Source organism: Sinocyclocheilus grahami, unplaced genomic scaffold (genome assembly GCF_001515645.1).
Source record: "Sinocyclocheilus grahami isolate Dianchi unplaced genomic scaffold, SAMN03320097.WGS_v1.1 scaffold553.1, whole genome shotgun sequence".
Lineage (NCBI taxonomy): Eukaryota > Metazoa > Chordata > Actinopteri > Cypriniformes > Cyprinidae > Sinocyclocheilus > Sinocyclocheilus grahami.
In genome coordinates, this window is record NW_015505732.1 from 762,219 (window position 1) to 773,809 (window position 11,591).

The window sequence follows — 11,591 nt, forward strand, 5'->3', positions numbered from 1 at the left end:
AGGGTTAGTAGAATAAGTTGACAAAGAAAGTGTTAGAAGATATTAAGCAGACAGTCTACTAATACTTTACTAACTGCTAGTTGACATGTAGTTGCAAAGTTACTTACTGTTAATAGAATGTCTAAAGTGGACTATCGAAATAAAGTGTTACCCAATACTTCTCAATAGATATTATTATTAAAGAATAAGGAATAAGGAAAAGACTCATACGAACCTGTCAAGATAGTATCAATGAATCACGAATAAGCATTTAGCTTAAAATGAGGTCATGGGAAAGCTGGAAATATAAGGGGAATATTTAGAAATTGTGATTTTCAGGTTTGGAAAAGTTATGAAATGAAATGGATGACCTCTTAAAGGGATGGTTTCACCCCCAAAGTAATATTCCTTCATCATTCTTACTCTTTTAGCCTCATGTCGTTCCAAACCCACAAAACTTTTGTTTAGCTTTGAAACACGGGATGGAGATATTTTCAAGTAACCTGAGATATTTCTGTCGCTCCATTGAAAGTCCACGCAGCCGAAACTCTGACGATTCAAAAAGTTCATAAAGGCATCGTACAAGAAATCCAGCAATCCAAGCTTTCATAAGAGACACGATCAGTAGATTTAATTTAGGCTTTTATTCTCATATATACACATTGATCAACGCACATCCAATGTATGCTCAAATGTGCTTGTGTGAAACGCAGAACAAACCTCATATGAATGACTTTTACAATGTCTTTATGAATTTGAGTCATCAGGGTTTTGGTTGTGTGGCCTTTCAGTAAAAGGACAGAAATCTCGCAGGTTTCATTAGAATCATGATCTTCATCGAACTTTTAAAGGTGAACAAAAAGTCTTGTAGGTTTCAAGCGACATGAGGGTGAGTAAATGATGACGGTGTTTTCATATTTGGGTGAACTATCCCTTTAACATGTCTGTGGGAATTTCTATAGTTGGGAACATTTTCCAGTTATGCTTTGTTTTAAAATATGTTTTTGACTAGAAACTGGAGTGCAAAGTCCTTGTTCAGTAATTACAAACAGCTGGAAAAGTCATTGGTTAAAAATGGTTAAAAAGTTCATTGGCTATACGGTGTCATAAATGACATGTTGCATTGCTTTCCCCTTTTAGTTTGGCTCACATTTGTCCCATGACAGAATGACTTTAATGAAGTATTACTTTCATTTCCGAGAGCATTTTATATGCATGTGTGTACATAATCTTTCCACATTAAATGCTGTTGAAAATGTATGACATACATTTTAATAAAAATGTATTAGGTGTTGATATTTTGGGGTGGTTGGTTTCAGACTGACTGATGTTGAGCTGTTTGCAGATTAGCTTTTTAGACAAACCTGTGAAGAAATGTGCCACAGAAAACCCCTCAGTATCTGGATTACAGATTGATTATAACTGCCCATGTGGAGATCAGGAAGAGAAATTTGTACAAATGTAATCCTGCTCTAATTCTCTGCTAAATACTGCCACCTGCTGAAACAATCCAACATTATTATATACGGCTCTGATTTCATTAGGTAAGTAACTGAGGTATTATTTATATAGCAACAGTGTTCATGTTTATATATGGAGGACCAAACTTGCAGAAATGAATAATTAATGAATTCATTAATAAATGTAGCAATAGGAAAATAAATATACATACACAAAAGAGACAGAGATATAAGAATAAATAATGAAAAATAAATGTATAAACAAATACAAGTGGGAATAAATACACATAACAACAAATAAATGTAGACTTAAATAAGCATAAAATAAAATTAAAGAATAAAAAATATTTCAAGTTTTCCTTTCTCTTTGGAGTGTTACAAGCTGTTCGTGAATAGATAAGATCCCTAAAGTTGCAAAGACTAAAGTCTCAAACCCAAAGAGATATTCTTTATAAAAGTTAAGAGTCAACCACGCCCCCCTAAAACGCCTCGTTCTAACACGCCCCCACATATCTACCTCACTATGTGAGAAGATTTGCAGAACGCCGCCCAAATGTTCACGCAAAGAAAGAAGGCGTAACTTTTATTCTCGCTGTAGTATTGTTGCCGCCGCCGCCATGTCGTGAAGACGCTGTGTGCTTCGTTGTGAAAGCGAAACTACTTTGTTTGGTCTTCCAAAAGACCGATGAGCTTTGTAAAAATTGACGCGTTTCAGAAAGGCGGGGCATAGAGGAGCAACAATAATGTACAGTATGTGGAAACAGCCGCAAGCAGACGTTCCGGAACCCGTGAGCCAATGAAAACCAGCAGGAAACTCGCACATTAGGTGTAATCATGTGTAAAGAGAATAATAGTGCCAGTCCAAAGCACTTACAGAAAAGCAGGTCAAGTGGAAGAGTTTCAGAAAGATTTATATTCCATCCCAGAGAGCTTTATTTCAAAGCATGGAGCACAAACAGACCATTAATTTTGGAGCTGGACCAGCTAAACTTCCTCAGCCGGTGAGTGCATCCCTAAAAAATGTTGGATATTTAGGATTATTCATTATTGCACACTAAAAGTTGATTGTATTTTTTTTAAACATTTGTTTATGCGTCATAGAGAAGCGTAAATCATATCAGATTACATCATCTATCTATCATTTACAAACCACTGTGCATGCAAACATATATTGTGATCAAATCGTTCTGCGTTATTTGGATGCATGAAGAAAAAAAACAAAAACACGTGCTTATGGTCTAGATGCATGTGCGATGTTGCGTCAGCCTTCGCCTGTTGACTGAACTCTAGATCTGCAAATCAGTACAGGAGAACATTTCAAATGACAAACACACTTCATATACATTCAGATCGGGTCAGAGCACATTTACAAGCCGAGCCAAGCTTGCAGATTTAAATTGAACATGTTCTGATTTGTTATGAAACATGTGCAACATTCACATTATTAGTGGCATGCCATTTCTCGCTAATTCTGAGTGTTGTTGGTTGTTTCAGGGTTTTAGTTGTTTCTCTCCAGTGCTGGCTGTTGTAAATGATTGCTACTGATTGCATGGGCGAAGTCGTGTTTAGCATTTCCATCCTTTTATCTAGGATAATAGAAGGAATTTCATTTAAAGAAAGTTCACCCCAAAAAAAGGAAAATTTGCTGAACATTAAATTGCCCTCGGGCCATCCAAGATGTAGATGAGTTTGTTTTTTCATCAGATTTGGAGAAATTGCATCACTTGCTCAGCAATATCTCCTCTGCAGTGAATGGGTGCCGTCAGAATGAGAGTCCAAACAGCTGATAAAAACATCACAATAATCCACACCACTCCAGTCCATCAGTTAACATCTGGAGAAGACAAAAGCTGCGTGTTTGTAAGAAACAAATCCATCATTAAGATGTTTTTAACTTCAAACCGTTGCCAAAATACAAGGAAGTGTTATTATAGATTATGGACTGCAGTTAAAATGCCTTAATAATGGATTTGTTTTTCATTATGTTTGGTCCAACAAAGCACTTTACAGAAAAGAAATACATCTAAATATTAACTCACAGAAATAAAAAAGGGGGAAAAATAAACACAGGCCTAATATGAGTAAAATAATAAAATAAAAGTGAAATGAAAACAAACACAAATATATAAATAAGGTCCGAAACTACAAAGGATCCTACAGAGAGAGAAATAAAAATTGTAAGAAACAAATCCATCATTAAGATGTTTTTAACTTCAAACCGTTGCCAAAATACAAGGAAGTGTTATTATAGATTATGGACTGCAGTTAAAATGCCTTAATAATGGATTTGTTTTGAGACACGCAGCTTTTGGCTCCGCAAGATGTTAGCTGATGCACTGGAGTGCTGTGGAATACTGTGATGTTTTTATCAGCTGTTTGGACTGACGGCACCCATTCACTGCAGAGCATCCAGTTAACATCTGGAGAAGACAAAAGCTGCGTGTTTGTAAGAAACAAATCCATCATTAAGATGTTTTTAACTTCAAACCGTTGCCAAAATACAAGGAAGTGTTATTATAGATTATGGACTGCAGTTAAAATGCCTTAATAATGGATTTGTTTAGAAACACGCAGCTTTTGGCTCCGCAAGCTGTTAGCTGATGCACTGGAGTGCTGTGGAATACTGTGATGTTTTTATCAGCTGTTTGGACTGACGGCACCCATTCACTGCAGAGCATCCGTTGCTGAGACACTGATGCAATGCTACATTTCTCCAAATGTGTTCCCGTGAAGAAATACACGCATCTACACGTTGAATGAGGGTGAGATGCATCGAGGCGTTTTAACTTCTAAACGGTCACTTCTGGCCAAACTATCAATTAGTCCATAATCCATAATAACGCTTCAGTGAAAAAGTCCATCTGTAGTCCTCGCAACATTTTTGAGTGAACTAGTCCTTTAAAAGCCAGTTCTAAAGACCTTCTGTTTAGGGGTGTACAGGCAAAGCCAAACCTGTTTTGGATGCCAAAAAAAAAACTATTATTAGAAATTAGCTATTGAATGGATATTATTCTATTCTCAGGTTTTACTCCAAGCACAGAAGGAGCTGCTGGATTACAGTGGCACTGGGATAAGCATTCTTGGTAAGGATCTACATTTTTAATACACACGTTTGTATGTGTAGTGCCATGTTTTTGAGGCATTTATTTCTCTTTTGCAACCAGAAATGAGCCACAGATCGTCTGATTTCTCCAAGATCATAAACAGTACTGAAAACCTTCTCCGTGAACTTCTGTGAGTCTTTACATCTGTCCCTCAATCGGAGATTAATGTCTTCGTGCATGTTCCATAACAGATGTATAATCTGTGTTGTTCACTTTGAACAGGAATGTACCTGAAAACTATAAGATACTGTTCCTGCAAGGCGGAGGCTCGGGACAGTTCAGCGGGATTCCTCTCAATCTGATTGGTCTGAAGGAGGACAGGTGTGCCGATTATCTGGTCACGGGGACCTGGTCTGCAAAGGCAGCCAAAGAGGCAGAGAAGTATGGAAAAGTGAACGTGATTCATCCAAAACTGGATCGCTACACCAGTGAGTAATCACAGTATAGTGAGCTATATTTTTGCAATGCTGAGAGAACAAGAAGATCTTTATAAAAACACGGTTTGTAGTCTTCTGAAATATGTTTAATCTATTCTGTATATTTACGTTCTTTCCAAAATAATTGGTGTGTCTCTTGTGACGCATTGGCATACTTTAAATAAGAGTGCTTAGTATGAAAACAATATGCTTTGAAAGAGTATACTTAAGTGTGAACTGAATGTCATGCTTTCAGGAGCTTAAATGCATGCTAATTGCAATTATATTAGTTTAAATCTAAATTAAATGCAATAGATGACTCACTTAAGTACATCTTCAAATGTAATTTCAGAATTGCTTTTATTGTCTTTGAAATATGAAATATAAAGTGTACTGCTGAATGCACTGACAAGCATTTATGGTCAACTAAAATATACTTTAATGTCATTTCTGTTGCAACTTATATGACATGCATTTAGATATATTCGTAATTGCGCATTTTGTAATGATAAAGTTGCAATTTAGTATATTTAAAATATGTTAACTTTTAGTCCGCACATAACTCATGCATTTTTGCTTGAAGGTGAAGACCGTACTCGGTGTATGTTTTGCAAGGTTCCCCTTTCTGTTAAACACATTTTATTGGACTGTCCAGCTTTTAATGTACAGAGAAAACTCTTTTATGAAGTGAACTCACTTAAAGTACAATTTTGCCAGGAAAAGTTTTAGAATTTTTAATCACGTTAATGTAAAAAATCTTGTGTGATATAACTTGTGTTTGTTTGTTTGCTGGGTTTTATTGTATTTGTTATACTTGTATTTTTTAAACTGTTTTTGCCATGAAAATAGCCTTTGATGCTGACATGGCATTAAATAAATATATACTACTACTAGTCAACACATCAAAATAAATGCACTTCTAGCATGACCGAAGGTTATTAAAACCGAAAGAAGAAAGCTTTTAATTTTACATTATTGCAAAGTGCACTTTTTAAAAGTCTACTTAAGTGCGTTAAGAAACATAGCCAAGAAAGTACATCTAAGTGGCATTTTATTTCATTAATATTATATGCGAGCCTGGAGCACAAAAGCAGTGTTGAGTCGCTGGTGTATATTTGTAGCAATAGCCAACAATACACTGTATGGGTCACAATTATACATTTTTCTTTTATGCCAAAAATCATTAGGATATTAAGATCATGCTCCATGAAGATATTTTGTAAATCTCCTACTGTAAATATATCAAAACTTAATGTTTGATTAGTAATATGCATTGCTAAGAACTTCATTTGGACAACTTTAAAGATGATTTTCTCAATATTTGAAAATTTTTTGCACCCTCAGATTCCAGATTTTCAAATAGTTGTATCTCGGCCAAATATTGTGCGATCCTAACAAACCATACATCAACGCAAACTTATTTATTCAGCTTTCAGATGATGCATAAATCTCAATTTCACAAAATGTACCCTTATGACTGGTTTTGTGGTCCAGGGGTCACATATTATCAGCAAGTACAGTTTAAAAATAACCTACGATGACGTATACTTCAAGTGCACATTTAATAAAAATAAAACGCACTCATTTGACTTGAACGATCCTCACATGATTGAACTTTATTTTCACAGAAATCCCAGACAGTAGCACTTGGTCGCTGAATCCTTCAGCATCTTACGTGTACTACTGCTGCAATGAGACGGTGCACGGCGTAGAGTTTAACTTCATCCCGGACACTAAAGGAGTGCTTCTGGTCAGCGACATGTCGTCTAACTTCCTCTCCAGACCGGTGGATGTGTCGAAGGTTGGTGATGCTTCTTCAAGTTCATTATCGTCTCATAAACGCTCGTCCCAGTAGTTTTTCACATGTATCAAAAGGTCCTTTTGTTAATGCTGTGAGTCTCTGTGTGTTTCTACAGTTTGGTCTGATATTTGCCGGCGCGCAGAAGAATGTGGGCTGTGCGGGTGTGACGGTTGTCATCGTCAGAGAGGATTTGATGGGCAAGGCCCTGAAAGAGTGTCCTGTTATACTGGATTATCAGGTGCAGGCTGGCAATAACTCGCTCTACAACACTCCTCCGTGCTTCAGGTACGGCTTTCCTTTGGTCATCATACTGTCTCGCTGTAGACTTCGTTTAAATTACATGCATAGTTATCAGCTTGCCATTTCTTGGTAGCTATAGAAAAGCTTCCCAAACAAGCAGCAGTGGATTTTTGACTTCTTTAAAAACGTTTTTGAAAGAAGTCTCTTCTGCTCACCAAGGCTGCATTTATTTGTTCAAAAATGCAGTAAAAACTGTAATATTGTGAACTATTATTACAATTTAAATGAACTGTTTTCTATGTGTGTGTATATAGTAAAATATAATTAATTTCTGTGATCAAAGCTGAATTTTCAGCATCATAACGCCAGTCTTCAGAAATCAGTATAATATGCTGGTTTGCCGCTCAAGAAACATTTCTGATTATCAATGTTGGAAACAGTTGTGCTGCCCGATATTTTTGTGCAAGCCTAACTTTAGGCTATTTATAACTGTGTCCAAGAAAAATAGCAACTCTAATTTTGAATTTAGTTAAATAGTCGATATCCATCTGCGTATTGCACATTTTTTTTACAACAGTTTTAATGGCATCCAGTCAGATTTTAAATTGTTTTTATGGCTTTGTTCACATCTTATCTGAAATATCTTCAACTTGATATAATTACAGAAACACACAGCCTTGTTTGTAGATCCTAAATGAGGAAGAAACTTATTTTCCATTTTTTACATTTTTTTATGATTCAGTGTTCACCTGTTTTTTTTTTCTTTTGAACCTCAACATTTGCTCAAAATATGAACCGTTTTGTAACTATGACTTGCACATGCTTGTTCTTCTTGCAGCATTTACATCATGGCTTTGGTTCTGGAGTGGATCAAGAACAACGGAGGAGCGGATGCCATGGAACGACTAAACGAACAGAAATCCAACATCATCTATGACCAGATCAACCACTCCAGTGGATTCTACTCGTCAGTGATTCTGTCCTAATCACATCTGAGATTTTTAATGATGTTTTTATGGCTTTGTTCACATCTTATCTGAAATATCTTCAACTTGATATAATTACAGAAACACACAGCCTTGTTTGTAGATCCTAAATGAGGAAGAAACTTATTTTCCATTTTTTAAATTTTTTTATGATTCAGTGTTCACCTGTTTTTTTTTTCTTTTGAACCTCAACATTTGCTCAAAATATGAACCGTTTTGTAACTATGACTTGCACATGCTTGTTCTTCTTGCAGCATTTATATCATGGCTTTGGTTCTGGAGTGGATCAAGAACAACGGAGGAGCGGATGCCATGGAACGACTAAACGAACAGAAATCCAACATCATCTATGACAAGATCAACCACTCCAGTGGATTCTACTCGTCAGTGATTCTGTCCTAATCACATCCAAACACTTGGATCACCATTTTACAGATAGAATATAATCTTCTCATACAGAAGGTTATTCCTATTGTACAATATTAAGCATTCAACTTTCATTTTTAATCACTATTTAATAGTTAATATATATTTTAAAAACAGTTAGTTATAATAAATATGAATAATTAACTAATGCAGTATGTGTCCACATTATGCTCTCTCATCAGACTTTAGTTTTTGTCAAAACGACTTCTCGCACCGTACGTTCTCTTGCAGATGCCCCGTTGACGAGGCGTGTCGAAGCCGCATGAACGTTCCGTTCCGCATCGGAAAGAAGGAAGGAGATGAAAGTCTTGAGAAGGCATTCCTGGATGGGGCTTCGAAACTTGGCATGATCTCGCTTAAAGGACACAGGTGTTGTATGAAAATGAGGAAAATGTTACGTCACGGTGTTTGCATAGTTTGACAAACATTGTCATTTGCTTTCATGGAGGAGTAATGTTGCACCATCTACACTGAATAACTACTGATTCATGCATAATTTAAATGGACAAAGAAGTTTACGGATAAATCCGTGCGATGCAGCAGTTCACCCAAAAATGAAAATGTGCTGAAAATGTACTCGCCCTCATTCGACGTCAGTATTTCTTCATGGGAGCAGATTTGGAGAAATGTAACATTGTATCACTTGCTCACCAATGGAGTGAATGGGTGCCGTCAGAATGAGAGTCCAAACAGCTGATAAAAACATCACAGTAATCCACACCACTCCAGTCCATCAGTTAATGTCTTGAGAAGCCAAAAGCTGCGTGTTTCTAAACAAATCCATTATTAAGGCATTTTAACTTCAGTCTATAATAACTCTTGCTTGTCTTGATGGATTTGCTTCTTACAAACGTGCAGCTTTTCTCTTCTCAAGTCATTAACTGATGCACTGGAGTGGTGTGGATTACTTGTGGATGTTTTTATCAGCTGTTTGGACGCTCATTCTGACGGCACCCATTCACATCCATTGGTGAGCAAGTGATGCAATGCTACATTTCTCCAAATCTGATGAAGAAACAAACTCATCTACATTTTGGATGGCCTGAGGGTGAGCACATTTTCAGCACATTTTCATTTTCGGTTGATCAAATTCAGTGATAAAATGCGATTTAGTCTTATACACAGTTATGCGCCACTCCGAAATGTATAGATGATGACTTTTCAAATTCGATTCCGTCTTAATTTGAGTTGCAGTTTCAAACAGGATTTGGCGTTTTCAGAAGGAAATGTTTCGATGTTAATCATTTGCCAAGACAGTTTTTGACTTGGTTAAGCTAAATATGTCTAATCAGTTGAGAAGAAATTAAAATATCTAATTAGTCAAAATGAATATAATGTTATGTTTCAGTAACCACGTGCTTGCTGTCATTTCAGTGTGTCCTAAAACATGAAAAAATATTAAAAAAAAGAAGCAAAGCACATTATACAGTCATTCGGTTCTGTATCCTGCCTCATGATTGCTTCACGGTGTATTTTCAGGTCAGTGGGTGGCATCCGGGCTTCCCTGTACAATGCCGTGACTGTTGAAGATGTGAAGGCTCTCGCCGCATACATGGAGGAATTCCTTAAGAATCACCGTTAGCTTAAAAGCCTTTTTTGCAAGTAGTAGTTTTTACTTGCACCTTTAAACTGGAGTGACACTAACAGATTGGCTGCATTTCTTGTATGTAATGTTCTCTTACATTGTAATTCTCAAGCAAATGGTTGTCATTGTTGCCTAACTTGTTTTTGTTGTTGTTGTTTTTTTTTTACTGACCCTTTTATTTGAATTGTGGTGTGCCGTAATGCTTGTAAAATTGTATTTGAATTGTTTTCCCAAAACATTCCATGTTTTACTAATGTAAACGTGTGTTATTAGTAGCTGAATGGATCGAATACTGTGATACAAGCACACAAAACGCTACTAAAATCACTGCAGTGTTTATTCCTGAAAACGGCTGATATTTTGAAGATAAAATAAACATGCATTATGGAAATTGGTACAAGTATGTGTCGACATATGCAAGTATTTGTTCATTTTTGGAGCGTAGTATTACCATTTTCTCTTGATTTCAAACAAGTTTTACCTAAGCCTCCATTCTGTCTTGTGTTGCCAGGTCTGAGGTTTTCCTGCAGCATTGGTTTACTTTTTTTTTTTTTTTTTTTTTTAGCGAGACCTGAATCTATTCCAACAAAAAGCAATTATAAAAATAAAGAGAAAACAAATATTCTGTATTTGCATGTCAAATTAATTATCGATACATAAAAGTGCAAAAATAAACTTATGTTCTTTTAGAAAAGTTGTCATAATGCATCAAAAGTTTGGCACTCTTTTTGTTATTAGTAAGTAAACAGAGTCCAATTCAACAAGAAAGATGGGAGCTTTAACCCATTTTTGCTTATGAATGAAGAATTTTGCATTCAATATAAGAAAATTAACAACATATTCAACAGATAATAGCTTTGGATTTTCATAATAAAAGATAACATCTTCGAGGACGAAGGTATGGGACACATTTGTAAGGTTAGAAACATAGGTGCTCAAGGCAACCCATAATTTGTTGGTAACCCCACAATCAAAAAACAACTGGGCAGCTGTTTCCTCAACAAAACCACAAAAAGAGCAAGGTTGGTTTACTTTTAAAATGTTGGATAACTGCACAAAACACGTATTTTAGGTTTTGAGAGGGGCGTCTTTGAATTTTGGTATTGTTTAGTTTAATTGGTCGTGATCTGGCAACCCTGGTTCTGCGAGTATGCAGCGTGTTTCAGCGAAATGCAAGATCCGCGGATCGGAAATTAAGTTTAGAGATAAAAGAAACGAGGTTTAATGTTATAAAGGGATTCTTTAAGCGGGGAAAATAAGCACTGCCGCTTTAAATCCCGAGGAGACTGTGACGTCACGTGGGACCCGGAAGTGCAGGATGCAAACAGCTCTCCACACCGTCTGAGAAATTAACAGCGATTTTTAAGATCGTTTGTCACTTAAAACGCAGAGTATTAAACTCGCACGTTATTCAGGCTCGATTAAAAGCCGGGGGGTGTATTTTTATGCTCTTACTCGTCTCAGACAAGAGGAGCTCGTGCGATGATTTGACCGAAGCGAGTGAGTTTGGGTCAGAATCCGGAGAAATACTGTATGTTTCTGTGATGCATAGCAATGCTTCTCACTGGCACAGTCGAAAATGTGTGCATAATGG

General features: G+C 36.5%; 1 protein-coding gene across 2 annotated transcripts; it reads left to right on the forward strand.

Annotated features, from left to right (window-relative positions):
- Positions 1–2,279: 2,279 nt before the first annotated feature.
- Positions 2,280–10,571, forward strand: LOC107556046 (phosphoserine aminotransferase-like). Of its 2 annotated transcripts, none has more exons than XM_016239036.1 (9): positions 2,280–2,440; positions 4,462–4,522; positions 4,604–4,673; positions 4,766–4,971; positions 6,588–6,760; positions 6,876–7,045; positions 7,839–7,967; positions 8,644–8,781; positions 9,892–10,571. In XM_016239036.1, exons 1-9 carry the CDS (start codon positions 2,384–2,386, stop codon positions 9,992–9,994), a joined length of 1,107 nt encoding a protein of 368 aa, XP_016094522.1. In that variant the 5' UTR covers positions 2,280–2,383; the 3' UTR covers positions 9,995–10,571. The 2 variants fall into 2 exon arrangements, with proteins under 2 accessions (XP_016094522.1, XP_016094523.1); XM_016239037.1 differs by lacking the exon at positions 7,839–7,967 and adding an exon at positions 8,241–8,369.
- The last annotated feature ends 1,020 nt before the right edge of the window (positions 10,572–11,591 follow it).

Coding starts and splice junctions, on each gene's coding strand:
- LOC107556046 (XM_016239036.1), top strand. CDS start 2,384: ATGGAGCACAAACAGACCATTAATTTTGGAGCTGGACCAGCTAAACTT. Junction 2,441..4,461: donor CAGCTAAACTTCCTCAGCCG/GTGAGTGCATCC, acceptor TTCTATTCTCAG/GTTTTACTCCAAGCACAGAA. Junction 6,761..6,875: donor GACCGGTGGATGTGTCGAAG/GTTGGTGATGCT, acceptor GTGTTTCTACAG/TTTGGTCTGATATTTGCCGG.